Raw genomic sequence first — 25,063 nt, forward strand, 5'->3', positions numbered from 1 at the left:
AGCCGGTGCACTTGATCACATGATATTGGATTGTTTATTATGAGATGTGATATGTACAAACATACAGTATATGTACATATATGTTCCATCAGGAATATAATGGAGAACAGAGCTTTCAGTTCATAAGAGTGCTCCTGACTGTCTTTAGGATTTGTTCTTCCAGAGGAACGTTTTCAGTGAAGAACACATTTGTGTGTAAGATCGTTTTGTGAATGTCGTTGAATGTTTTTGAATTGAGGAGATTCCTCTTCTCGCCTCAAGAGGCTTCTTCAGCAACTATTAGCCTCTAGAAAACCTCTAAAACATCTTTGTACAGATGACAGAAAACCTTCATATTTGACGGCAAACTCCTTAGCGATGGGGAGCGTACACCATCTTAAAGGCACACTATGTAACATTTTGGACCATTTTGACCAGCTCAACACAGAAAATGCTATTACTGCTGTGGGTAATCAAAGAATGGATTTGGACCTAATCTATTTAAATCTCAAATTCTGCAGCCAGTCACATCTCCATGTCGACAAGCTGGAGACATCCCGGTAAAGTTACAGTCATGTCTTAGGAGAGAAGCCGCTCACAGCAATATCACATGTCTCTTTGTGCATTAATGTATTTTCAATGATGAAAAATATCTGTCATAAAATAAATGCTTGTATTTCACTAATATTTATTGGGTTAAATTTTACGTGGTGTCACTTTAATGAATTGGAAATACGATTGACCTGGAAAGTCCAAACTCCGGCCTGTGCATCTTTGCAGCAGTGATATCATCCCGCCTTTGTCTTTGCACAGTCCTCTAGTGGTGCTGAGGTAGCCGCTCTGTTTAAGGTAAAGCCTCAAGGTTGTACAGCGGCGCTCGCACTGCCATCTATCAAGTGGAAGCCAGAGGACAAGCTCTCGTCCCCAGAACAACAGCAGCCTCAGGGTTGGCCTCCATCCAGAGAGACAGAGCGAGGGAGAGGAGCATGTTTGTTTTTTGTCCTGATTGGAAAAGCAAAGCGAGCTGGATGGATCGGAACCAATATACGGCTGCCAAAGCTGCCAAATACGCCAAATACGACTGGGACTGCATGTGCGGAGACACAGTCAGGGGGGTGAGGATTAGGCATGTCCTGGAGTAACATTTAGAATAACTATGGCCCCATCTATCACCAAAGTCATGTGGTTCTGTCCCCTGCACTCTGCCGTAATGATCCAGTCACATTCACCATTTATAAAACGCTTTTAGGCGAGACACTGCTGCTGAAAAAGAACATCATTATTTAAAGCCATCAACCTTTGATAGATTACTGACATAAAAATGAAGAAAAGTAAGTATTTAAAAAAGGGAAATGCATGTGTAAAAATTGCCAAGAACTGCAACACGCGATCTAAAGGTTTAACTTAAAACAATGCAATTTTGGGATTTCTAACTCATTAAAAGAAGTAGATACTGAAAAAATTATAAAACAAAACCCTTTAAAATATTGTTAAGATCAAGACTGGGAGATCTGGTGTTTGTAGGAGCTACAAAAGTGGCTCAAAGTACCCACTACCTCGAGGTTGTAGCCATTTATTTAGAAAATGGCCGACTAAACTCACTTTCATTTGTAATTAGTGGTGTGTTTTGTTCAAGAAAGCCAAACTTCTCTTATTATTCAAAGCCTTTTACAGCAAAACATTCAAGTTAATTACTTATTTTAGTAATTCCCCTGGCTAGTTGCTCGGGTGTCCCATGGGGTCACCGTACCCTGAAATGCAGTATGTATGTGTATGTGTCAAAGGACCTATATCATGCAAAATCGACTTTTTGGAGCTTTTAAACATGTTGTTATGCTATTTCCTTATCAAAAATACCCACAGAGTGTTTTTTGGCTTCATTCACGCAGTTCTGAGCAATCCTCCTGAATCCTGCTCTCTGAGCAGCTGCTCCGCCTCTGCTGGAAAACCACTCAGCTGTGACACTTTGACGTTTTTAACGTCATAATGTCAAACAGGAAGAGCCCGATGTCTGTAATATAATGCCTTAGGGCCTGATTTTAATTTATAAAACAGCTTTTTCATTAGTTCTGTTGTAAGAGAAAACAAACGCACCCCCTGACCGTCTGAACAGATGTCGTGTTTGCACTGAAAGTTGTGAAGATGGAGCTCTTTCTAACCCACTCTGGACACGCCTGTTCTTTTTTCTTACCTAACGATTATGTCACGGAGAAAAGCTGGTTTGGCTATAAGAGGTACAGGACTTTATTCAACTTTCCTAAAGAAGAGGCCACTCACCAGAAGTTGGAGTTTCTCTCCGGGATTCAGCGACTATCAGCCAAAATAGTGTTTTTCTGTGACTGTCTCTGATGAATGTTTGGTGAACCTTCGCCGGAATCATCATCAATCATCATAAATGCCTATAGTTTATATTGGGATGGCTAAAATAGCATGATACAGATCCTTTAAGGGCCAAAGGATGAATGGCTAATGGGTACAGCGTGGGAAAATTTGGGACGTGGCAGTGCTGCAGAGATTCCTGACAAAATCCAAAGACACAAATCATCATTAAATAAACACAGTTAAGGGTGATTGTTCTGCCTCTGACATTAAAACTAAGAGAAATCTTGCCAAAAATCATGATAGTAGGAATAACATCAATTATCAAACTAATAAATAATAAACATAAATAAAAGTGTTGCACTGCACTTGGACCATCTCCTCTGCTTTCTTCTTTTAAGTGTTGCACATAAGACATGCACACCCAGTTGGCTCAGATACTGTATATTCTTCTCCAAACTCTCTGGATTTTGGAGGATAATACTAGAAAAACAGCAGACGCCGTTGTTTGTTGAGGCATTACACAGCCAAATGGAGGACAGCTCATCTGATTGGAGCTGCTGCATTATGCCATTTTAAGAGATTGTTTTGAGGCTCACAGTGTTTCTGGACAGTGCTATGGGACCTGTGGATGTTAGTGCAAACTGTGAACCTCACGTATGGAGCTTTCAGAGCTGGGAAAAAGAAGGGATTCTACGGAAGGATTACCTCTCCTGTGTCGGCCTCTATGCAGCAAAGGTCATTTCATGAGCACATGTTGATTTGCTTCACCGTTAAAATGCTCCATGTTTGAAGTTTTATTCAATTCTTTATATGAAAATAAAAAGTGAAAAACATGACACAATCAAACTTAACGACACATTGTTTCTCAGCTAGGAGAACGGGAACCCCAGGGGGTACGCAAGCACTTAGCAGGGGGTACTTGGAAACATTTCAGATCTAAAAAGAATACAAAACTGAACAGTATTTTGAACTAATTTAAAAGAAAACTTTTAGTGTGTTTTTGCACAATACACAACTTAATGCCAACTTTGCTGGCTGGTGTGGTTAGTGTTTAGGGCGTACTTTACTAGTTTGTATCCTGACCTGGACACATCAGCAACAACTAAATCACTGGCTGCCACTGGACGGGCCAAACCTGCTCGCTGGTTAATGCAAATGATTCTTAACAGAGACATGTGTAACCCAGCGTCTGCAGCAGTCAGATCATTCTATTCAGTACTTTTGCATCAGGAAGGGCATGGGGGCTAACTTACCAGCGTAGTGAAGATGTAGTGGTAGTACTCGGTCATCATGCCCATGGCCAGAGCCTGAAGGAGAGACAGCGACAAGAGGTTAGTGGAGGAGCAGCTACACGCTATCTCACACAAACTCAGTCAGTCGGCTCTTTGCGTTCACCTAAAAAAAAGTTAATGATGCACAATCTCTGACTTAATGTTTCCTCACAGATTCAATTCTCAGCCTAATTATTGAGCCATGAACCCAGAAAGATTGGTCTCACAAGCACATAATCAATTGAAATAATGAGTTAGTCAGCTGTACATCAGAATAGGGCAATCGGCTGTATGCACGTGAGCATCACTTGACTTTGAGTGGTAATAGCAACGGCTTGTCCAAAATAAATAAATAGCTCAGATTCCAAGCCAGGCAGTGAGTTACTGATGGACAGTCACTAGCATCATGCTTAAAACATCGTAAAGGGCAGGCAGCATAATGGGCCTGTCTTTCTAGTGGTGCCATTTCTGTTGTGTTGTTTTGTGATACAAGCCGTTAGCTCTGAGATAAAAAGTCCTACATCCAATGTAATGTTGACACGTAGCCAGTGACTTCCCAGCAATATGTCACTGTCTGTGACATTTCCTCCAACTATTCATTGATTGGTGCAAGACATCACTAATCCCAAAATAGTGAGAGGAAGCACCGTTGACCTCTGGGAAATTCACTCGGAGTCACGTGTCACGTGTGTGCATAAAGCCTTTATAAAAAATAAAAAATAAATCAATATTACGTTGTGGGCTTCTTGGCAATACACGTATCAATACAGAGGCTGCTGGCTTTAATCCAGTCATTTGCAGTGCAGTACACATTTCCACCAGCAGCGGCGGTAAACTGCACACGTTGCCAGGAGAAGAAGAGAAGCCAACACAAATCAGGAAGAAACTTCCAAAAACCTTTTCTGCTGCGCCGTGCCAGCCAAATTCAAGGAAAAATATGTGAACACTGCGGATTCTAAAAGGTTTAGGGAGTCAGGAGTGTAAGATGACACATCCAGCATCGCTGCGAATCTCTGGCTTCATGTGCACTCAGTGAGACTTCATCAACTAAATACTGTGGGTGAAAAACAATGTGTCTTGAGGGCTTTGTATCAAAACATGTGCGTATCATGATATGCATCGTATCATGGCCCCGTATCGTGATACGTATCGTATCGTGAGGTTGTTGGCAATTGCTGGGTTGCAGGTGACGTCACAGTGTTCTAAAGGCCTATAATATTATATAGACGTGATTTTTTTTTTTTTGAGGAAGTTTCTGGTGATGTGCAGAGAGATCATGGACCCAGTGACTGATATTAATGGTCATTTTTGTAATTCATACATTTTCTTTTTAGATTTGACTTGTGAAAGTGTAATGCTGTTATAGAAAAAACTGGCCCCTGCCCCCCCACCTGGTCCAGTGACATCATCACATTCTAGAACCTGCAACCCACCAATACCCTACTACACTTTGCCCTGTGGTTTGTTTGAAAGAGGCCCAGAGTAGGGCTGTGTGCTCTGATGGGAGGATTTCATATTCACCGAACAGAGACGGATTCTCCGTGATTTGGACAGTGATTTCAAAGATGTCTTTCAGGGGAGGAACTCTTTCCTACTCGTCAGCTTCCTGGACCTCAAGACTAGTCTTTCAATTTGTGTTTGCTCTGCACCGTGAGACGACCAAACCATCTTCTAATACGTGAAACAAAAAATAGAACTCATATATTTAGATCTGGTTCCATCCATAATTCAGATTTTGTTACCACGAAATATAGAATGTTTATTATATTTATTACAGTAATCTTAAGTTGAAAATACATAATTCTAAAAAAGCGCTCTCAAGGAGAAATAATCTTTAACAGTGGTAATTTGAGCACTGCCATGGACAGAATGAGTCCGGCTGACGCGGTCTGCCCTTTAACAGTGGTTCAGTAATCCTTCTTTCCCCAGGGAATCCTATTGTAATACATAACACCAGCTTTAAACATTACAGCAGACAGGAGCGTGGGGCTGATGGATTCATTCCCTTTGTAAATTACCTTAGCAGAATAATTACAGCTAATAGCGCTGAGATAATGTGTGAGACAAAGGGCCTTTAACGTTTAATGAAGGACCACCTGCAAAGCTAAAAATACGGAATTACTTTTTCACCCTGACGTCCCTGAGATGATTCATATTAAAGTAATCTGTGCGTTTGTAAATGAGTTTATAAAAAAAACAGCAGGAGGTCAATATAAACAAAGAACAATCTACATTTACATTCTGTTATCTTTGTGTTAGCTATTTGAATCATAAAAGGTTAACATGCCACTCATCCTTGTTCCCCTGTTGGAGAATTACTTTAAAGATGTTCAAATCTTTACACATGATGAAGATACTTACACCATCAGTTTATAAATGTCTGTGTTTTATGGTGCGTTCCAGGCAAACTGGTAACTGGTATCTTTCCCACTTGAAAATGGGTGAGCCTGGCCTCACTGGCAGTGCCCTTGGTTCACTTGTGTCTCACTGCTGTTTATCTGCCACAAGTCTTGGATTTCATATTGATAGTTCATTTCAGTTTGAGAAACAGATAAACCCAATAGTTAAAACAAGTTTTCTCCAGCTCAGGCTTCTGAGTAAGTTGAAGTGCTACTTGCCTTTAAGCCAGTTCGAACAGATTGTCCATGTGTAGTGGCGTCATATAAAGCCTAATTAATCCTGGCCAGTTGTGTGAATCGCCATTGCTGGGCGTTGTGTGATGTTACATGCCAAGTTATTGTTTGTTGGAGAATAATTTTATTTTTGAATTGTTTGATAGTATTTTATTTTGGTTGTCTGCCCCTTGTATGGCTAACGGGGCTAATGCCTTTTGTTTTATGTGCCAGGTGTGCGCTGCGGTCCTCAGGCCAGTGATTGCTAGACCAGCAAGATCTAGTTAAAAAAGTAAAGGTGTGAAAGCTTTTGCAGTTGCAGGACCTACACTGTGGAACCCCTCCCTCTGAACATTAGACAGGATACTTCAGCTGAGAGCTTCAAAACTCTGTTAAAGACACATCTTTTTGCACAGGATTTTAAGATGAGCTAAGCTTACAGTATATTTGTTCTTCACTGTTTCTTCTCTTGTTTTATATATTGTTGTGTTTCATCTGGTTTTAGTCAGTATTTATTGTACTGTGCATTTTGAACATGTACAGCCCTTTGGGGCTATATAAATGTGCTTTATAAATAAATTTGATCTTGACCTTGAAAGTTGTGACTTATGACCTCAGCGTTCCAGGTGATTAAACTCATATGTAACACAACGGTTAATGCTACAACAGCTAGCTCTTATGATGCTAACATTAGGCTACATGAACGTTTCTCCAAACCAGATATAATTAAAAACATGCAACATAATGTTATGTTGAAAGCTGTGACCAAAAGTAACGTTCACTTCACTGGTGCAGTGGTTTTGTTTCAGTTTTTATCATTAGCTGCTCCACCACTGGGGGGCGCCGTCACTGTCTTCATCTCGTATTTGAACTTGTAGAGCTTTGGAGGTCTCTGAGTTGTAATTACCCTTTCGAGCGGCTCTAAGGCATTTTTCCAAGTGGGAAGTTTTAAATTTACTAGTAACTAGTTACCTGGAACGCACCACAAGTGTTGAAGCTAAAAGCTAGCATTTATATGATGCCAAGAAATGTTAAAATAGCACCACAGTCTGAGCTAATCTTCGACTTTAATGTCTAATTATCTATTTATATCTTATGTATTTTACTTTTTAATTGTGTTTTATGGTTTATTTACGTTAAAATGTGGACAGGAAGTAGTTGTCACCCTTCACCAGCCAACAGGAAGTTAACACATCCCAGAGCCTCTTAGGACTCGATTGGCGCTGGGATTCTGGTACTTCTTGGACAGAAAAGGTGACTTCAGCTTTCTCTTTAGATCCTCAGCTCAAAAACACATAAACATCTATCATATCGTGTAAAATGCTTTCAGACTTATCAATAAAACTGGTTTATTGCTGTTGTGCACTGTAGCCGTGTTTGCTCCTCAGCTTATGCCTTTGTAACACGTCAAACACATATCTACCCATCACTTGCTTGGTTTTTTCAGGTCAGATTGCACAAATGTAAACATAAAATACCAAACATTTTGTACATTCACCTGTGTCACCTGACATCACACGGTCATGCTCAGTGGGTTTACCACAGCCAAAAAGCATCATGATCATTTCTAATTTGCCATGTTTTGATGGCTAAATACAGAAATATATAAAGATACGACACTGGCTTGACGGCAATCCACGGAATGTGGTGCTTCTATGCTGTACAACAACAGAACTCTTGAGTTCAGAACTCTTCTATTTGCCAATTACCTATTGTAACACATTATAACATTTTCCTATAGCGCCCTACTCTGTTAAAGCTATCCAGTGTTTGCAGCAGCCCCGTGGCCCTCATAAATAATGCCGGTGTTAGTGAAGTGAGGATTGCTGAGAGCAGGATTAGACTTCCTAATTACAAAACCTTTATTGTGCAATGAGCTGCATCTATCGCGGCGGGTCAGTGCGAAGGAGCTAATATTCCAGGATGGAGATTAAAGAAGCACGGATTCATTTGCATTAATAAGAGCGCGCATGTATAATCTATGAACTGTGCCGTTTCTTACGAGGTGGATCGCTGTACGTTTGAAGATTCATTTGTAATTCAATTTGCATCATGTTTATCTCATTGAATTTACAAAGGGGAAAGTAACCGACTAGCTTCAGGGAATAAATAAGCACTTTCATTCTGTTTTGTCTTATTAGAAAGGGGCCCTTCACAGAGACGGGCACTCGCGACTTGGACTTAGACTCGAGTCGCACTTGGATCCCCATATAGACTCGAGACTTGATTACGGCGCTCGTGGAGTTCATTACAGTGAGAATACAGGCGGACTCAGAAGCTTGGAGAGGAGTGCGAGCTAGATGTAAGTAATACCACTCAGATAGCAGACGTTGAGGACACTGCCCGTTGCGGCAGTCTTTGCAACATCTCCGCAATTCGGATTGAGTGCACACATACAAAGGGCCCATCTCACTCGATTTGCTGTTGGTCAGGGAGATGTCTCAGAGACGTCCCCAGGAGATAAGGCGAGTCTCCAGGTAGTCTCGAAGATGAACAGGTCTGATTTTGAGTCTCCAAATCGTCTCCGAGAGGTCTCTTGGAGGTCTACCCTGTCCCCCCTTATCTCCAGGGGACGTCTCGGAGACATCTCCGTGACCAGCAGCAACTCGAGTCTCCAACTAGTCTCCAGTCCGGTGAGATAAAACCTTGAGCTAGGGATCAAATTATACTAAGACATTATCTGCCATGATTATTTGGTGAATGTTTTATCAGGAGCAAAAGCCCAAATCTGTGCGTAGACATTGGCTTCAGAGGCTTGTGTGAACAACACATTTCAAATCAACTATTGGTTTACTGATAGCAACGGTTTGTTCATTTATTCACAAGAGCATTTTACATGAAGAGGGTTATTGCAAGAGTTGTTGTAGGAAGAAGAATGAGCACCATGTTTAGGGTTGCTAGATCCTATGTCTAAAACCAGTTTGGAAATGGACATGAATACTCTCTCATCTTCTTCCACAATCTGAGCACCTGTCCCCAATCACATAAAGCTGAACTCTGGAGGCTCCTATCTTCCAAATCAGTAGGGCTGGGTACCGTTACATTTTCTATACCAGTACTTTAACGACACTTGGATTATGATACCGATACCTAAACTTTTTCCTACATCCGTGCTAAAATATTTGTCATTGAGTGCTATAAAACAAAATAATAATGTTTATTCCATAAAAGATTATTTGTTTTAAATTTGCATGATTTATTTCAGGTCACTTCCTTTAATGCTCTGGACCAACAGCATCAGAACTTGGTCTGTAAAGATATACACTTTTGGTACCTGCTTTCAATACTTTTATTTTCCAACACCAACATTACATAAACTTTTTTTCTATAACATACTGGTATTGTTTAACGGCACCCAGCCCTACAAATGAGGCATGGCCTGATCTTGCGTCACGTGCACGGCTTTAAGGCAGCCCAGGCCGACCTGTTTGAGGATCCAGGCGGCCATCTCGTGCCCGCAGTCGAAGATGACGTGGAACTCCTTGGACTTCTTCATCTCCTTCAGCAGGGGCTTGGCGTCCTTTGTCTCCGTGGGCAACTGCCGGATCTTCAGCCGGATGTTGTACCGTGACGGCGCCTTGATCAGCTCCTGCAGCCGAATCAGACCTGCCCACAAAAGGAGAGCAAGAGGGAGGTGCGCACATTAAGTAACAATTCTAGTAACATTCTAACACATGTGAGGCACTTGGAGAATTAGAAATGTGCTAGTCTTTTACAAAAAAAAAAACATTTCATGATAGGGGATGGCAGAATCCCAAATGTTTACATATACAGTGGGGTTTTAGTCCCATCTCTATAAAAAGAACCACCTCCCAAAATAGAGAGCTTTGATTATTCCTCATTTCTCTTCACCAAACACCAAAAAGCACCTTTGTTACAGAGCAATTATTAAACCGACTCTTCCCAAGTTTGACTCTTGGATTGTTCTGGAATGTATTTGGTTCCAGTGTTGGTTTAGCAGTTCATGTTTCAGCCTAATATCAAATGTGCATGCGCTTGGACTTGCACAAATGTGTTCTCCAAACTGAGACAAACACAAGAGTCTCTTTTATAACATGAAAGTGAATTGGTAAAGCACGCTGCTGCAGAGACGCCTTTGATCTGCTGCCATTCTGAAGGACTGGAGTTTATTTCCTTTTTTCCAAAGCAGATTGGCGTACAGTGCAAGGCTTCCTAATCCTCACACATTCATCCTCCTACTCACACTTGGAAGCTAACGCGGCCTGTAGCTAAAGGCCTCCACCAAAGTGCAAAGGGGAAGGATTTCAAATAACTATTTACGGATCTGAGAAGTTTTGCTTAGAGCGCCATTTATTTATTGGCTCTGAATCCTGTTACTTGATGTATTTCAGACAGGTTTGTGGTAAGCGGTTTGTGACACATGTAGTGCAGAGTTTGTAGGGGTCGTGCATTGCCGGACGTGCTACGGGATAAAACACCATTGCACAGCAGCAGCAGCTCCTCCTGAAGCAACGGTGTGATGGGTAATCTGGAGAGTCAGGCTGTCTCCTGGTGGGTATTTTGGACCGTCAGGAAAAAGAAAAAGGTAATAACAGACTCTCACAGTTGTGCTGTTATGGGCCTAAAGGCTTTAACTGGACTGCAGGAGGAGTCTGGGCTGTTGTTTCAAAATATGAAGTTAGTTACGCAAACATTTTTTGTCATGTAAGTCTATCAAATTGTAGCCCACCTAAAAAAGGGTTAACCAGTTATTAATTGTATATTATTATGTATTCATACCGTGTGGATTGGTGCTCAACTCCTCATGTTGAAAACATGACTTCTTGGTGACGCAAGAAGAAAGCAAATATCTCGCTTTACGGAGAAAAATGATAAAACAGTCATGCACTGTGACTTGGAAAAGTAACTTTAATCTGATTACTAGTTAGGAAATAGTAATGCGTTAGATTACTCTAGTAATCAAATTAGTTCTAGTCAGATTAGTAGCACGTTAAAGGCATCACTGTAATTAGCCTAAGACCAAAGAGGCGGCTACAGGAAAGAACTGGTATCGATAAGGCAACAGCTTACAAACCTTACTTCTTTTAATGCATAGATCAAGACACAATGGGTTTATACGTACTGTCCGTGTATATGTATATGTAAATATGGTAATGATGGTATTATACGGGGCAGTATCAGATGGCAACAATAACCTAGTACTATTAGCTGCTTATGAATATACAGCAGCATATATTGTAAGACAGTATTCTTGTAAACTTCTATGCATCAGACGACTATGTAAACTGATTTCCAATGTTTGATTATGGTTATGTATCTACATTTTAAGTTATGTGTTGATTATGGTTATATGTCTATATCTTAAGTTATGTGTTGATTATGGTTATGTGTCTATATTTTAAGTTATGTGTTGATTATGGTTATATGTCTATATCTTAAGTTATGTGTTAATTATGGTTATGTGTCTATATCTTAAGTTATGTGTTGATTATGGTTATGTGTCTATATTTTAAGTTATGTGTTAATTATGGTTATGTGTCTATATCTTAAGTTATGTGTTGATTATGGTTATGTGTCTATATTTTAAGTTATGTGTTAATTATGGTTATGTGTCTATGGGCCAGATCTTGTGGTTCATAGCGCAGGCTGTAGAGAAGACGAATACGCAGACGGGTGGCGCTCCTTGCAATCTTCAGTGTCATACCTGGCGCAAAAAGTGGGCAGGACAGGAGGGGGGGACAGACTCGCATTGCGATGTTGTGGTGCCGCCCCCTCCCCATGCTTTCCCCAGACCTGCTGAAGGTGGTGGGTAGCGGGGGGGTTCTCTTGTAAACACGTAACATGCGTGATGCAACGCGCAATGTTTAGTAAAGATTAAAGAAATAAAACTGTCCCTCCGCTGCTGCAGCCACTCGCTGCAGATCCAAGATGAGCGTTCGAATGCGCAAAGTTACGAAATGTACAGGATTTAACTGATCAGAAACTGTCATTTCGGCTGCGGAGGAGTTGCGGAGTTATGTAGCAGTTGCAAGAATACTGTAGTGTATTGGAACATTTGCGCTACAGCTGCAGGATTCTTGGAGCGGCTGAATTGGAAAAGAAAAAAAAAGTTGCTATGCGCCCTGAGCTGTGGCTACACAAGGAGCATCATCAGGAGGTAAAGATTGACACACGATGGAAATGTCTCTTTAAAACTCAGATCAGACGTGGTGTTGTGGCACTTGAAGGCATGTGTGGTTTATTTATGGAAAACTGTTGTTTTGTGTTGTTGATCTACTGTAGAAAGTAAGCCGTGTGTATCCTACGCTCGAACAGACTTTTCAAGGCAATTTCGCTTTTGTTTTCAATTTGACATCGATTCTAAGGAAGAAGACAAGGCAGTGGGATGTAAAGAGGAACATAATGTGAAGGTTGCCATAGAAGAGTAGTGCTGCTTGTAATGAACCACGCCTCAGTCGGCCTCTTTTTCTTAAATAACGCCCTCTCCCTAGCAGCGCAGCCTTTAGCGCAAAACCTGCGCCACATGCAAGATCGCGCGTGTACCACGTTGCATTTAGAGTTGCGCACGGACTGAGCCAGTCACAAGATCTGGCCCTATATCTTATTTGCACCATAATGAGTTGGTTTCATCGACCAAACCGGAATGTAAACAAACTTGTAAACAAAGTTGTAAAGTTGGATGGTAATAAGCAAATATATATAAAATAAAGTTAGAAATAAAGCTAACAACTAAACTAATAAGAGGATTTCCTTATCTACAACCTTTGGCAGGATTTTTTTTTCCTTCTCATAAAATAAGAAGAAAATGCGAAGAAAAGAAAAAAAAAGAGAGTATTCCCACATTGTGTTTAAAATAGCCTGATTGATGTATATTCTCTTCCCGCAGTGTGGCTTCCTTAATCTTCCCCGTATTCATCCTCCTACTCTCACTTGGCAAACTCACGGGGCGCTCGCTGAAGGCCCATCAGGAGAGCTGAACCGCAAAGTCAACACCGCGGTGCAGAACAGAGGCGTCTGGTCACACTCCTACTCGCTCCTCCATCACACGGCAGGACTGATTCACTGTGAGGACGGGGAGTCACTGATCTACCAAGATGAGCTTTACAGAGGGCTGTACCAGGACCATGGCAATGGGCTTCAAAATAAACAGAGGTGGGTAGAGTAGCCAAATATTTACTCAAGTAAGAGAAACGGCACGATGGTGCAGCAGTTAGTGCTCGTGCTTTCACAGCAAGAAGGCCCCAGGTTCCATTCCTACCTGGACGGGGCCTCCTGTGTGGAGTTTGCATGTTCTCCCGTGTCTGCGTAGGTTTCCTCCACGTACTCCGGTTTCCCCTACCACTAAAACATGTACAACAGGCTCCCCTCTGGGGCCAGGACTCACCTAAAAATGAGATTCCTAATCTCAGTGGGACATGTCTGGTTAAATACATCATAAATAAAACTTGAAAATAATTCTACTCAAGAAGAAGTAAAAGGTCGTAGCCCAAATACTTACTCAAGTAAGAGTACACAAGTACTAAGAGAAAATATTACTTGTGTACTGTGAGTAACTGAGTAACTGTTTGAGCGTAAATGTCTGATTCATGTTTCAGTTGTGACATCAAATATGAGAAACAGAACATAAAATAAAGATGTGTTATTTTTAACATGTTATTTTCCCAGAAGTCCGCATGCGGCCCCCACTTGAGCGTCCCTCCGCCTGCGGGAATTGGCCACGGGCCACCACGTGACTGTCCCGCCGGCCGCTGGAATTGGCCACGGGCCACCACGTGACTGTCCCGCCGGCCGCTGGAATTGGCCACGGGCCACCACGTGACTGTCCCACCGGCCGCGGGCATTGGCCACGGGTCTATATGGACCGCAGTGCATTGCGGTGCTGTCCGAGGCCAACCCGGCGTCACAACAAAGTGAGTGCACGAGATCTGACTGCTGTGCGTGTGTGCATCCAAACAGGACGATGTGTGTCATCGTCACTCACCGCCACTGCAGCTGTAGACGCTCCACACAGGTACAGTTACATCCTCCAACACACATGACATCAGCGTGTCTTTGTTTAAGTCTCTCCTGCTGTGACCGTAGCTGTGGTTCATTATAGATCCAGTGCTGCGTAATGTCAGAGGCGCAGACAAATGCGTAAGAGCCAATCCTGGCCATATTCCGTCTCCAAAGCTTTGTCTCCGTAAAAAAGTACACGCAGTAAGTTGTCCAACAACTGGCCAAACACGAGCTTCAAATCAAACGCGCTGCTCCGAGTGCTTCAGCCTCCGTGTGCGGAAAGCGAAAATTAAACTACCACTTAACCAGCGCATGGCCTGCACTGCGTTGTTTTTGTTTTTTTTACTTTGGTGCTGTACCATTTGCTTTCTATTTTGCTTTCATGTATTGTGAGCCCAGAGGGACATTTCATTATAAAGCAGCTTTGAAAGCATTGTCAATTTTATTCTAAGATTATAAATACTGTCTAATAACGATCATTAGGCTATTTCATTTCAAAACCAACTTATTATTTTTTAGATTGCACTTGCACCCTGATGCACCAAACGGCGGCACCGTGAACCGCACCGTGAGAGCTGAACACCTAATATTTATCCATAATTATTCCACTGTCTCTTGAATTCTATTTCCTGAGTTTAGCGAACATATTGTCGATGTAGTGGCTCATTCTGCTGGTGCTCTGGACACCGGGCTCACTCCTTCCTACACACTGCAGGAGTAGGTAACTTTGCACTAGACTACACAGTCATTACAGTGGTTCTGGGATTGCAGAGGCTCAGAGCTTTGTCTGGTCAAAGGGTCATGAGTAAAAATCATCAAATATAAGAGAAGAGTACAGGTGCATCAAACACTCCAATATCAGTTTGTTTGAAGTTATTTTTAGCATTCATTCTTTTATACATTTGTAGCAGCCATAGTTTTTGGAATGGAATGTGCAGGGGGGGCTTCCAGTCAAACGGTTGGGAACCACTGGTCTACTTAGTGCGGGTCTACAGCTATACTGAGTGACGGGTTATAGGGACTAGGGTGGACATTTCTTTGTAATAACTCAATCTTAGAACATCAAATGTGGAGACTAGCGAGGCCCGGCCGAAGGCCAGGTCTCAGCTAGTACAACATACAGTATAATAAGAAATCAGGAATTATTTAGAAAACAAAACAAAAATACACCTTTTTAGTCACAATGAAGATTTGTCACATAAATATTTACTCACCGTGGCACCAGTTAATATTTTTTTTAAGAAACAGATACCTCATTTTATTTCTCAAGTACTACGTAGGAAAAAAACTACTTGCAAAAGTACATTTGCTTCAAAAAGTTACCAAAGTTCATGTACTGTCAATTATCATGACCCACCTCTGAAAATAAATAGCTGCACTTGCATGTTTTATGTACATTTGAATTTAGTCAACTTTACATTCACAGCGTTGCATTCAAACATGTAAAATCATTTTGTGTGAACACATGGGCGGAGCTCTGACTTTAGTTTTTTGAACGCCGAATCTAAATCATTTGAGGCTCATTCAAACTGTGACACTGAAGTTTTTCATTTAGTTTATTCATTTAGTTTGTATTAGTCCAGGAAATCATATGGAAATTTTAGTCACAGTTTGAGTCATTTAGTACTTTTAATTCAGTTTTGGACAAATTTTAGAGATGCTCCGATACGATACCTGGGGTTTGAGTATCCACCGATATCCAATACCAGGCGATATCAAGGAACCTTAACACTGACTTGCTGTGTTTGAAAAAGTGAACGGTCCTCTTTGGAAATGAGATGTTACACATCAATAAACAGTAATAACAGTGACATTAAACAGGGATGACTGGAGTCTTCTACATGGAAGGGTTTAGGTTACATTCATATAAACACATCATTAAAGTCAGGAAATAAGTAAGTGCTTTATTTGTCATTGTACAATCGTACAACGGAATCGCGTTCACAAATATATCAGTTATTAAAGGAGACCTGCAGTTTTTGTCCCAGTCCTGATGTGAAGCTAGCATTAGCACACTGTAGCTTAAGTACTTTTATGGAGTGTACTGATTGAATTCTCCAGGTTCAGAGCTTCAAAAGGAGGTACAATGAGGTGTCCATATTCACTGCATTAAGTCAGTGTAAGTTGTGTTTTTCAAACTGTGGTTATTTTTTAAATAATGTCTAAATTATTAGTAAACTTCACTTTGCTCCAGAGATCAACATTGTAAATGACACAAAAACAGAGCATAAGCGCTGTTGTGTGTCTAAATATAGTGCATTTTTCATCTAACGCGAACCAGGAAGTCTGAGGCTAGAATTAGCTTAGCGTTAGCATTGGCCGTCCACCCCAGATCTAATTTTGTCAATTAATTTCACAATGAATTAAACCATTCATTCTCTCGTCCTTGTTGTGGAGCAGGGGGTGGTGAGTGAGGGGGGAAGTACATGGAGGGCAGGGAAGGTTCTGATGGATAAAACTGTTCTTCAGTCGACTGGACCCGGTCTCCTCCATGAAGGCATTACCTTGAAGAGAATGTGATGGGTGCGTAGGGTTAGCCTGGCATAAAGCCAGACTGGAGGCGGGGCTAACGAGCGCAGTTTGAACAAGAGCGAACCAATCAAACACAAAGCGACTTACGCTTTACGCCTCTGCCATGATTGTTTGTATCCACACGTGCAGTGGAGTAAATGTTCCAGTGAAAACCCTCAGAGCAGCTTCTGCTGTGGCTTTAAGGACAAGTCCAGCTCATTATAAAAGATCGTTGTGTCGCAGCCGCCATCTTCACTGTTTTGGTTGCGGCCGGAGGAGCACTGGTTGATTGGAAATCCTAGCGCGGAAGATGACGCAACATTAACTCCCGCCTCCCGTGCTATGATTGGCTCATCTTGGTTTTGCTGGAGTCAGCGAGATTCAAATCGCACAATTCCAGACTGCATCCCCATGTATCTCTTAACATGGAGGATCAGTCTGGCCCGTGCCAGGCTAGCGTAGGGTCCACTCCTCTGCCCTGTCCTTAATGGAGGGGAGAGGGGCTCTGCGGCAGGACGCAGTGCCGGTGCCGTGCCATACAGTGATGGAGCTGGTCAGCTAGGCAACAGCTGAGAGATTTTACTACCTCCAACTTTCACGGTTTGATCACAGGGTAATCCGGGTAGTGGAGCTTCACGGTGAGAGCCAAAACAGGTATCGGCTCAGTATGGGTTATTTGGAATCGATACCTGATATCATTTTTTTGTAGGATCAGCACCGATGTCCAAGACCAGTATTGAATCAGTGCATACCTACAAATTGGCCAAAATATACATTTGACAATGATGGTACATCTTCATCATTATTGAAAACTGAGCCATAATAAACCCTGACATTTTATGATAAGTCCAATAAACCAAATAGATTATCTTCAATTTGAAAGCCTACGTTTCGCCTCTAAACCTTTCTCCTCTTCAAAGGCTTTTCAGGATAGAGAAGCAGATATCTTTGACAAAAATATGAATGATTTTCTTTGATATTTCTGTGTGACTTATGAAAATGCTTTAGATAAGAAGACTACCTCTCCTGGAATGTTTGGGTATCTATTCTTTTACAAATAAATGATATTTTTATTTCAAAGGAACATCCTGCCTCTCTGTCTCCGCGTTTCTCTGCACGCTTGTGATGTGGTTACGCAGCGTCCCAGGGTTTGGTCCTGATGATGAAAGAGTGGGATTGATGGCAGAGATGATTACTGTTCACGCCTATAAAAAGGACGGGCCTGAGAGAGAGAGACAGAGGAGACTGATAGGATTTCTCTCTCCCTTTAATGGACACTGGGGTTTGGCGCTCTCCCCCCAGGCCGCACTCGGATTGCCATGAAATGGGAACATGCACACCGGGTCGTGCAGGGGAGCCTTTAAAAATCAGTCTATCCGTCCCCACTGGCCTGTCTGAGACACGCAGCGTGGTTAGAGTCAGACAAAGGAAGCCACTGTCTGGGGAGTTCAGCTTTGTCAAACAGCAACAGAACATACAATTGGTAACTAAAGCAAAAGTGTAACTGCCTCCATTCTCTCATCTTTCCTCAGCTTCAAACCTCTGCCCCGTATCCACCACAGCAGCAGAACCACCAGCCTCCTTGGACTCTCCAGCACCTCCGGGTCACCTCTGACAGTGTCCTTTTTAAACAATCTATCAGTTTACTTATATTATAACGTTTTACAATTTGGTGTGAGGAACAGACTTTGAGTACGGAAGTGACAATCAATGGATCAGAGCTTAAGCAGTAGAAGAAGACACAACCAATGTGAAGAGGATGAGATGAGAATTACTCAAAACTGTATGAATGACATCAAATTCGACTTCTGGTCCGTTTTTGACCAGGAAACGACGTGAAGAAAATAATATTTATATTACTCTATTAAGTCCTGCCTAAAATCAGGAAATTAGAACATATTAGTGCAGTGCTGAGGTGTCTGCACTGGCTTCAGCTGCTCAGACAACAACGTTCTCTTTGGTCTCTTTAAGGTCGGACCCCTAAGTACATCTCAGACATCTGACAGTCATATGAACCATTTTGGCTCTGAACCTCAGGAGGCCTCCTGCTGGTCCCAGAGTCAGAACTCAACATGATGAGAACCTCAGGGAGAGGCCTCCTGCTGGTCCCAGAGTCAGAACTCAACATGATGAGAACCTCAGGGAGAGGCCTCTTGCTGGTCAAAGAGTCAGAAGTCAACATGATGAGAACCTCAGGGAGAGGCCTCCTGCTGGTCCCAGAGTCAGAACTCAACATGATGAGAACCTCAGGGAGAGGCCTCCTGCTGGTCCCAGAGTCAGAACTCAACATGATGAGAACCTCAGGGAGAGGCCTCCTGCTGGTCAAAGAGTCAGAAGTCAACATGATGAGAACCTCAGGGAGAGGCCTCCTGCTGGTCAAAGAGTCAGAAGTCAACATGATGAGAACCTCAGGGAGAGGCCTCCTGCTGGTCCCAGAGTCAGAACTCAACATGATGAGAACCTCAGGGAGAGGCCTCCTGCTGGTCCCAGAGTCAGAACTCAACATGATGAAAACCTCAGGGAGAGGCCTCCTGCTGGTCCCAGAGTCAGAACTCAACATGATGAGAACCTCAGAGAGAGGCCTCCTGCTGGTCCCAGAGTCAGAACTCAACATGATGAGAACCTCAGGGAGAGGCCTCCTGCTGGTCCCAGAGTCAGAACTCAACATGATGAAAACCTCAGGGAGAGGCCTCCTGCTGGTCCCAGAGTCACAAGTCAACATGATGAGAACCTCAGGGAGAGGCCTCCTGCTGGTCCCAGAGTCAGAACTCAACATGATGAGAACCTCAGAGAGAGGCCTCCTGCTGGTCCCAGAGTCAGAACTCAACATGATGAGAACCTCAGGGAGAGGCCTCCTGCTGGTCCCAGAGTCAGAACTCAACATGATGAGAACCTCAGAGAGAGGCCTCCTGCTGGTCCCAGAGTCAGAACTCAACATGATGAGAACCTCAGAGAGAGGCCTCCTGCTGGTCCCAGAGTCAGAACTCAACATGATGAGAACCTCAGGGAGAGGCCTCCTGCTGGTCCCAGAGTCAGAACTAAACATTTTAAGGCTGCTTTGACACTTCAATCAATCAATCAATCAATCAATCAATCAATCAATCAATCAATCAATCAATCAATCAATCAATCAATCAATCAATCAATCAATCAATCAATCAATCAATGGTTTTGGATAGCCCAATATCACAACAGGAGTTGCCTCACAGGGCTGCACTGAACATTAAGGCAGTAAAACAGAGGAACACATATAAACATATGAAGTTCAGGTGAATGAAGTTTCCAGGCAAACATAATGTCCAATAAGCGTCGGCAGCAGGCGGCGACGAGCGGCACGGACGTCCTCTGCCCTTAGACTCTCCAGCACGGCAAGGGAAACTCAAACCCAGCGGGAGAAAAGAGAAACCTTGGGGAGAACCACAGAAGGAGAGATCCACTCCCATGGACGGACAGGCTATAGAGACCCAGGGCTGATGCAGCTAAAATCTGGAACAGTCCTGAATATGTGATACAACTCTGACAAACTTAAAAGCAGCGCATGATAAAATGATTTCATTTAACTTCCAAATATAATTCCATGTACTCAGTAAATATTTCCTGTTCTGTAAAGCACTTTGAATTTCTTAGTGTACGATAGTGCTCTACAGATAAACTTGCTTTGCCACTGTATCACATTGCTTCTACTGATAAAACAGTCCCGATTCCCTAGATTAAGAAACAATACATTCGCTTTTGTAGGAGAAAAATCTAATTTAGCACAAATAAACCTAAACAAAATGTCATAACAGCGTGTCGAAAATGATGTGAGAAGACATTAGCTAACCATAACCCCTCCTTCAATGACATTTCATCATTTTGGTGGCTTCTACTTGTTCCTAGCCTCGGGTGAGATGATTTAGCCAAACCAAAATAATGTCCGTCCTTTCACACGCCTGTGACCTGCCCTGGGGAAGCGGTGACACGCAGAGGTGACTGAGTCCCAGACGTGTTGGCGTCACACCAGAGAGAGAGCTATAGAGCGGACAGCCGCCTGTGAAAACTCACAGATAAACGACTGAAATATAGGGAATAGGAACAAATCGAGTGTCAGGAAATCTTTTATTCTAAAGGTACGCTCACACCTAACCGGACGCATCGTGCTGCCTTTACTATTTGGTCACTTGAAGTGCTTGCAATCAATCGCTCATATGTGTTCACTTCAGGAAGAACAAATGCTGTAAAAAATAATAATAAATAAATAACTCTACGCTGTGAATGCTAAGCACTAAGATGTGAATGGAAATTGTTTCCTGATTCTTTGCTTGTGCTTCGGTGACCAGTGGAATAGTTTTATATATTTCTCTGACACAAACTTCACCTCTTTCCTCCCTCTTGCCTCTCCTGGATATTATAACAATGTGTGTGGTTTGAGTGTGTAATTTCTGTCTGTCCAGCGATCATGTCATGAGAAAATCCCCTTTAAAACGTGTTTGTAATCCAGTGCGTCCTTTATTGTGTCCGCTTCCATGTTTTCAGTTTATTGAAGCATATACTCATTCCTCTGATCCCGATGCCTGGGCACAGCTGCTGCTTGTCATAAAACTTTTCCTCCTCTTTCCAGATCCATTTGTGTCTTTATGATGTAGTGAAGGTGAGGTTATGTTGCTCCAAATTCAGTGATCTGAGTCCTTTTTTATTCTCCAATGTTGTACTCCTGGACTCCTCCCTCCCAACACACCACCCCGACGTCTGGTCATCACCTGCATATCACATGCACAGTACAGTAAGCAACCTGCCGCGAGATCCGTGTTAGCTGTGTAGGCACCTTTATAGTAGGCCACACAAAAGTCATTTTTTAGAGCTATTTTGGTTTGCTTTAAAGGGTATGGGACAGGTTTCCCTCTGCTTGGAGACACTTTCATGGTTTTAAAAGATGTGGTGTGAAATAATGGGAATGAGAATGGATTTTAAGATTTGCAATTGCACTGTAGCCTGGCACACCCGCCTGACTTCCTCTATGTATTCGATACACAGGAAGTCAGTCGGGGACCCCTCAGTTTGGGCTGCATTTCAACACAGGACAATAGAGGCGGGACTAGCAAATGCAGAGTGAAGCTCAGGGAATCAATGATGTGACACAGTCGATTGTAGTCAGTCAGTGGTCCACAAACAATACTGGTATGTAGTCGAGTAAACGACTGGTTGCTGTGCTGTTTTGTAAAAGGTCAATTATTTATGGAAAACCTCAATAGCCCTATGTCTTTTTATTTTGCTTTCATTTATTTAGGCCTATATATTGCGGCAGGGTTTATAGAGGGCTGGTCTTGACCCAAAAGTCCCGGCAAGATTTGTTCTGCCAGTCCATCCCTGACGGTGAGAAACAGGCCCCGGTCCATCAGTTTCGATGGGAGGAGATCCGGGGGGAATGTCTGATAGCAACGGTTGCTAGGCGGTATGATCGGACAATGACCTTTTTAGGGTGGGGTTTTGCGGAAGGTCAATTATCCAACAACACCAATACACATGTTGCTGTATGTTTTAGCCTTGAGTTGTAACCTGCATCAGAAATGTTTCCAGTGTTTATTATCGGATGCACTGTATTTTAGCAAACAGTATTATTATATCAAACACACCAGAAACATGCCACACAACGGCTTTTCGCACTAGTGCATTACTGAATTCCCTCGAGTTCTATTTTCTTTTGCAGCAAAATCATTGTGCATTAAAAAAAGGGTAGAAATGGTTGTTTTTAAATTTGGACGTGAGGGCTCCATTTAGACTTTCAAACAGAGAACACTGCTGTGCTTTCGCTCTGTCAAAGTGCAAATTGCTTTTTATGCAAGCGATTATTCGTCACTTCATTAAAACAACACTCAGGCTGAAGCGCGCGGCCTATTTTTAAAAAAGCAGGCCCTTCACTATGTCACCGTGAATCACAAAAACGCGAGTGCAGTCTGCCACTTCGCCCCAGTGAACACTGGGATTTCCACCAACATCTCCTGCCGGGGCTGCTGCCGCACTGCCTTAACTGGAGCATTCTGGGTAATGTAGTTTGTCACATAACTATCTGTTTGAACTGCTATGCTGTTGCCAGAGAGAGAAGATAATTTCACATATTCAAGATGACAATAACAGTGAAACCTTGTGAGTTTTGTGGGTTTAATGGTATTTTTTAACCATTTTTGTGTTATTGCTAATAAAACATCCGCCTAAACGCCAGTTGATATTTACATCATATTTATGCTGCAGTGGGCTTATAGGACTGTAATAAACATGATAGAACCAGGAAAACTCTGATCCCATCAGACCTCGGAAGCTAAGCAGGGAAGGGCCTGGCAGGACTTGGATGTGAGACTGTTTGGGAACAGGAAGCCTGGCGAATGTAGTGTGTGAGTGAGTGGTTGGTGGTGGGGGCTGATGTGCGCAGATTGCCTCGCTTATCATCACCGAGTATGTTGTGAATGAATAATGCACCAAATTGTAAAGCGTCTTTGAGCTTCTGGAAAAGCGTTATAAAAGACTAATGCATTATTATTATTATTATTATTATTTTTTATAATGGTCCTAGTGATAAGGAAAAGGTTGTATCTACAGTAGAAATGTTTATTTTGGGGGCAAAAAGTGCAAAAAAAAATCCAGGCGTTTCCCTTAAGCTGCCTTTGATGTGGAGTTGTAGGACTATTCAATTTGTTGTTGCACAGGTACCGTGAGGATATCAGGTTAGGCTGCACAATTAGAAGGAACCCCAAAGTTGGCCCCAGAGGCCTATAGATGGATTTTTTTTTATTGCTTGTTAGGCACACAAAAATGAGTAGATTCCAAAGCAAAAAAAACTTAAGTCTCTATCTCTTTCCATTCCGGAATTATCTGCAAAATAAAAATATGTACAACTCTTGGTGCATGAACTCATGACCAGATTTCGACCTCCTGAGGTCTAGGACGTTGGGGGAGGGCTCATTTGAAAGCTATGAAAAGAAACAAGCTGAAGGTGCTCACCATGGTGCAGGGGTCAGCAATATCGTCTCATAGCTTCAAGGTCGTGTATTGGACTCCCGGGTCGGGTGGGGCCTCTCAGTGGAAGGCAAAACTGAAGCACCCAGAGGCCCCACTAATTTATCACACTTTACTTTACCGTTCTCCGTTTCCCCTGTTCCTGCCAGACACAGCTCAGGACTGAGCACTGGACAGCACTGGCAAAACTTCCATGCCACTGGGTTTCATCTCTCTGTCTCTCTTGGACACAGTCTGCCTGATCTTACCGGGGCTTTGCTCGAAGCCATCGGCGCACCCCCACTTCCACGGATCATCCAAAACACTTGGCTGCTTTCTGTTACTTTTCTTTCATTGATGCTTGCAGTGCCAACACCGGGATGGAAAGAAACAGCATGAGGAGATCACTGCTGCTTTTTAAAGGGTAAAGTCCAAAGATAATCAATGCCAGATTATGGCAGCCATTTTACTGCTAAACCTCTTCATCAGCGCAGTTTGGCCTACTTTCATTACATTTTTTTTGCACAAATCAAACAGCTGTAGGCCTAAATATGTTTGAAAGGATCACTTAAAATGAGTTAAAATGTAGGAAAATACAGAGGATTGTTAAACATACCTCTGGCAAGTGCACAATACCTCTGAATCACATGCAATTAAATAAAAACAACATAATTGACTGCATTAAAATGTTTAATCTAGTCCCACCACAACAAAAACATGCACAATAGGGTCCCTTCTTGTGCTAGGCCTTTCCAGTGAGGTGATTATGAATTTCAGTGTGACATTTAAATAAAGGGGAAGAATCTCTTAGTGAAAGGGTGATAGTAATAAATGTCACTATACGATATAAGACATCATTCATTCTCGTCTCTGTCCCTCATGAAGCCCCTGCTGCCCTGGGGCAGAATGATGTGACAGCCAACACATGCAACAGGACTGTGTTTGTGATGTACAGGTGGATAAGTGTTAACATTCGGCACCTACACAAAATAAAGCTGAGATTTTGGTGTTTGGACAAAGTAGACTGAACATGACAGTGTGATCGGCCCGCCGTGCTCCACTGGCGTCCTCATGTAAGTTTTTTTTTTTTTTAATTTGACAAACATATAAACTCAAGTCCAGCTTCTTTCAGCTGAGGAAATTAACCCCTATCTTCTGGACTATAATTGTATTGGCTTATATATGTAAATGTATATAGGCCTGACCTGTGCACCTGCAGACCCCGACTCCTGCACCTGCAGACCCCGCCTCCTGCGCCTGCAGACCCCGCCTCCTATCTCTAACAGAGCGACGTGAGCACATCAGCCCTGTTCTTTGCGCCCCACACTGGCTCCCTGCATGTTAAATGTAAGGTTTTGTTGATAGTTTTGAAATGTCTGCTCTCTTTGGACTCGCCTTATCAGAGTGAGCTGCTGTGACCTTACACTCTGCCCAGAGCCC

The 25,063-nt window shown here is 42.6% G+C and overlaps 1 protein-coding gene across 2 annotated transcripts in view; it reads right to left on the bottom strand.

Annotated features, from left to right (window-relative positions):
* The window catches only part of LOC306975212 (glutamate receptor ionotropic, kainate 2-like), a 159,677-nt gene that overhangs the window by 81,836 nt on the left and 52,778 nt on the right, over positions 1-25,063 (bottom strand). For both annotated transcript variants that reach the window (XM_079572674.1, XM_079572673.1), the window contains exons 4-5: positions 9,609-9,790; positions 3,555-3,608 (exon numbers count right to left, since the gene is read on the bottom strand). In XM_079572674.1, coding sequence (XP_079428800.1) covers positions 3,555-3,608; positions 9,609-9,790 — 236 coding nt within the window. The remainder of the gene's footprint in view (positions 1-3,554; positions 3,609-9,608; positions 9,791-25,063) is intronic.

The sequence above is a fragment of the Gobius niger genome, assembly GCF_951799975.1.
Source record: "Gobius niger genome assembly, chromosome: 15".
NCBI lineage: Eukaryota > Metazoa > Chordata > Actinopteri > Gobiiformes > Gobiidae > Gobius > Gobius niger.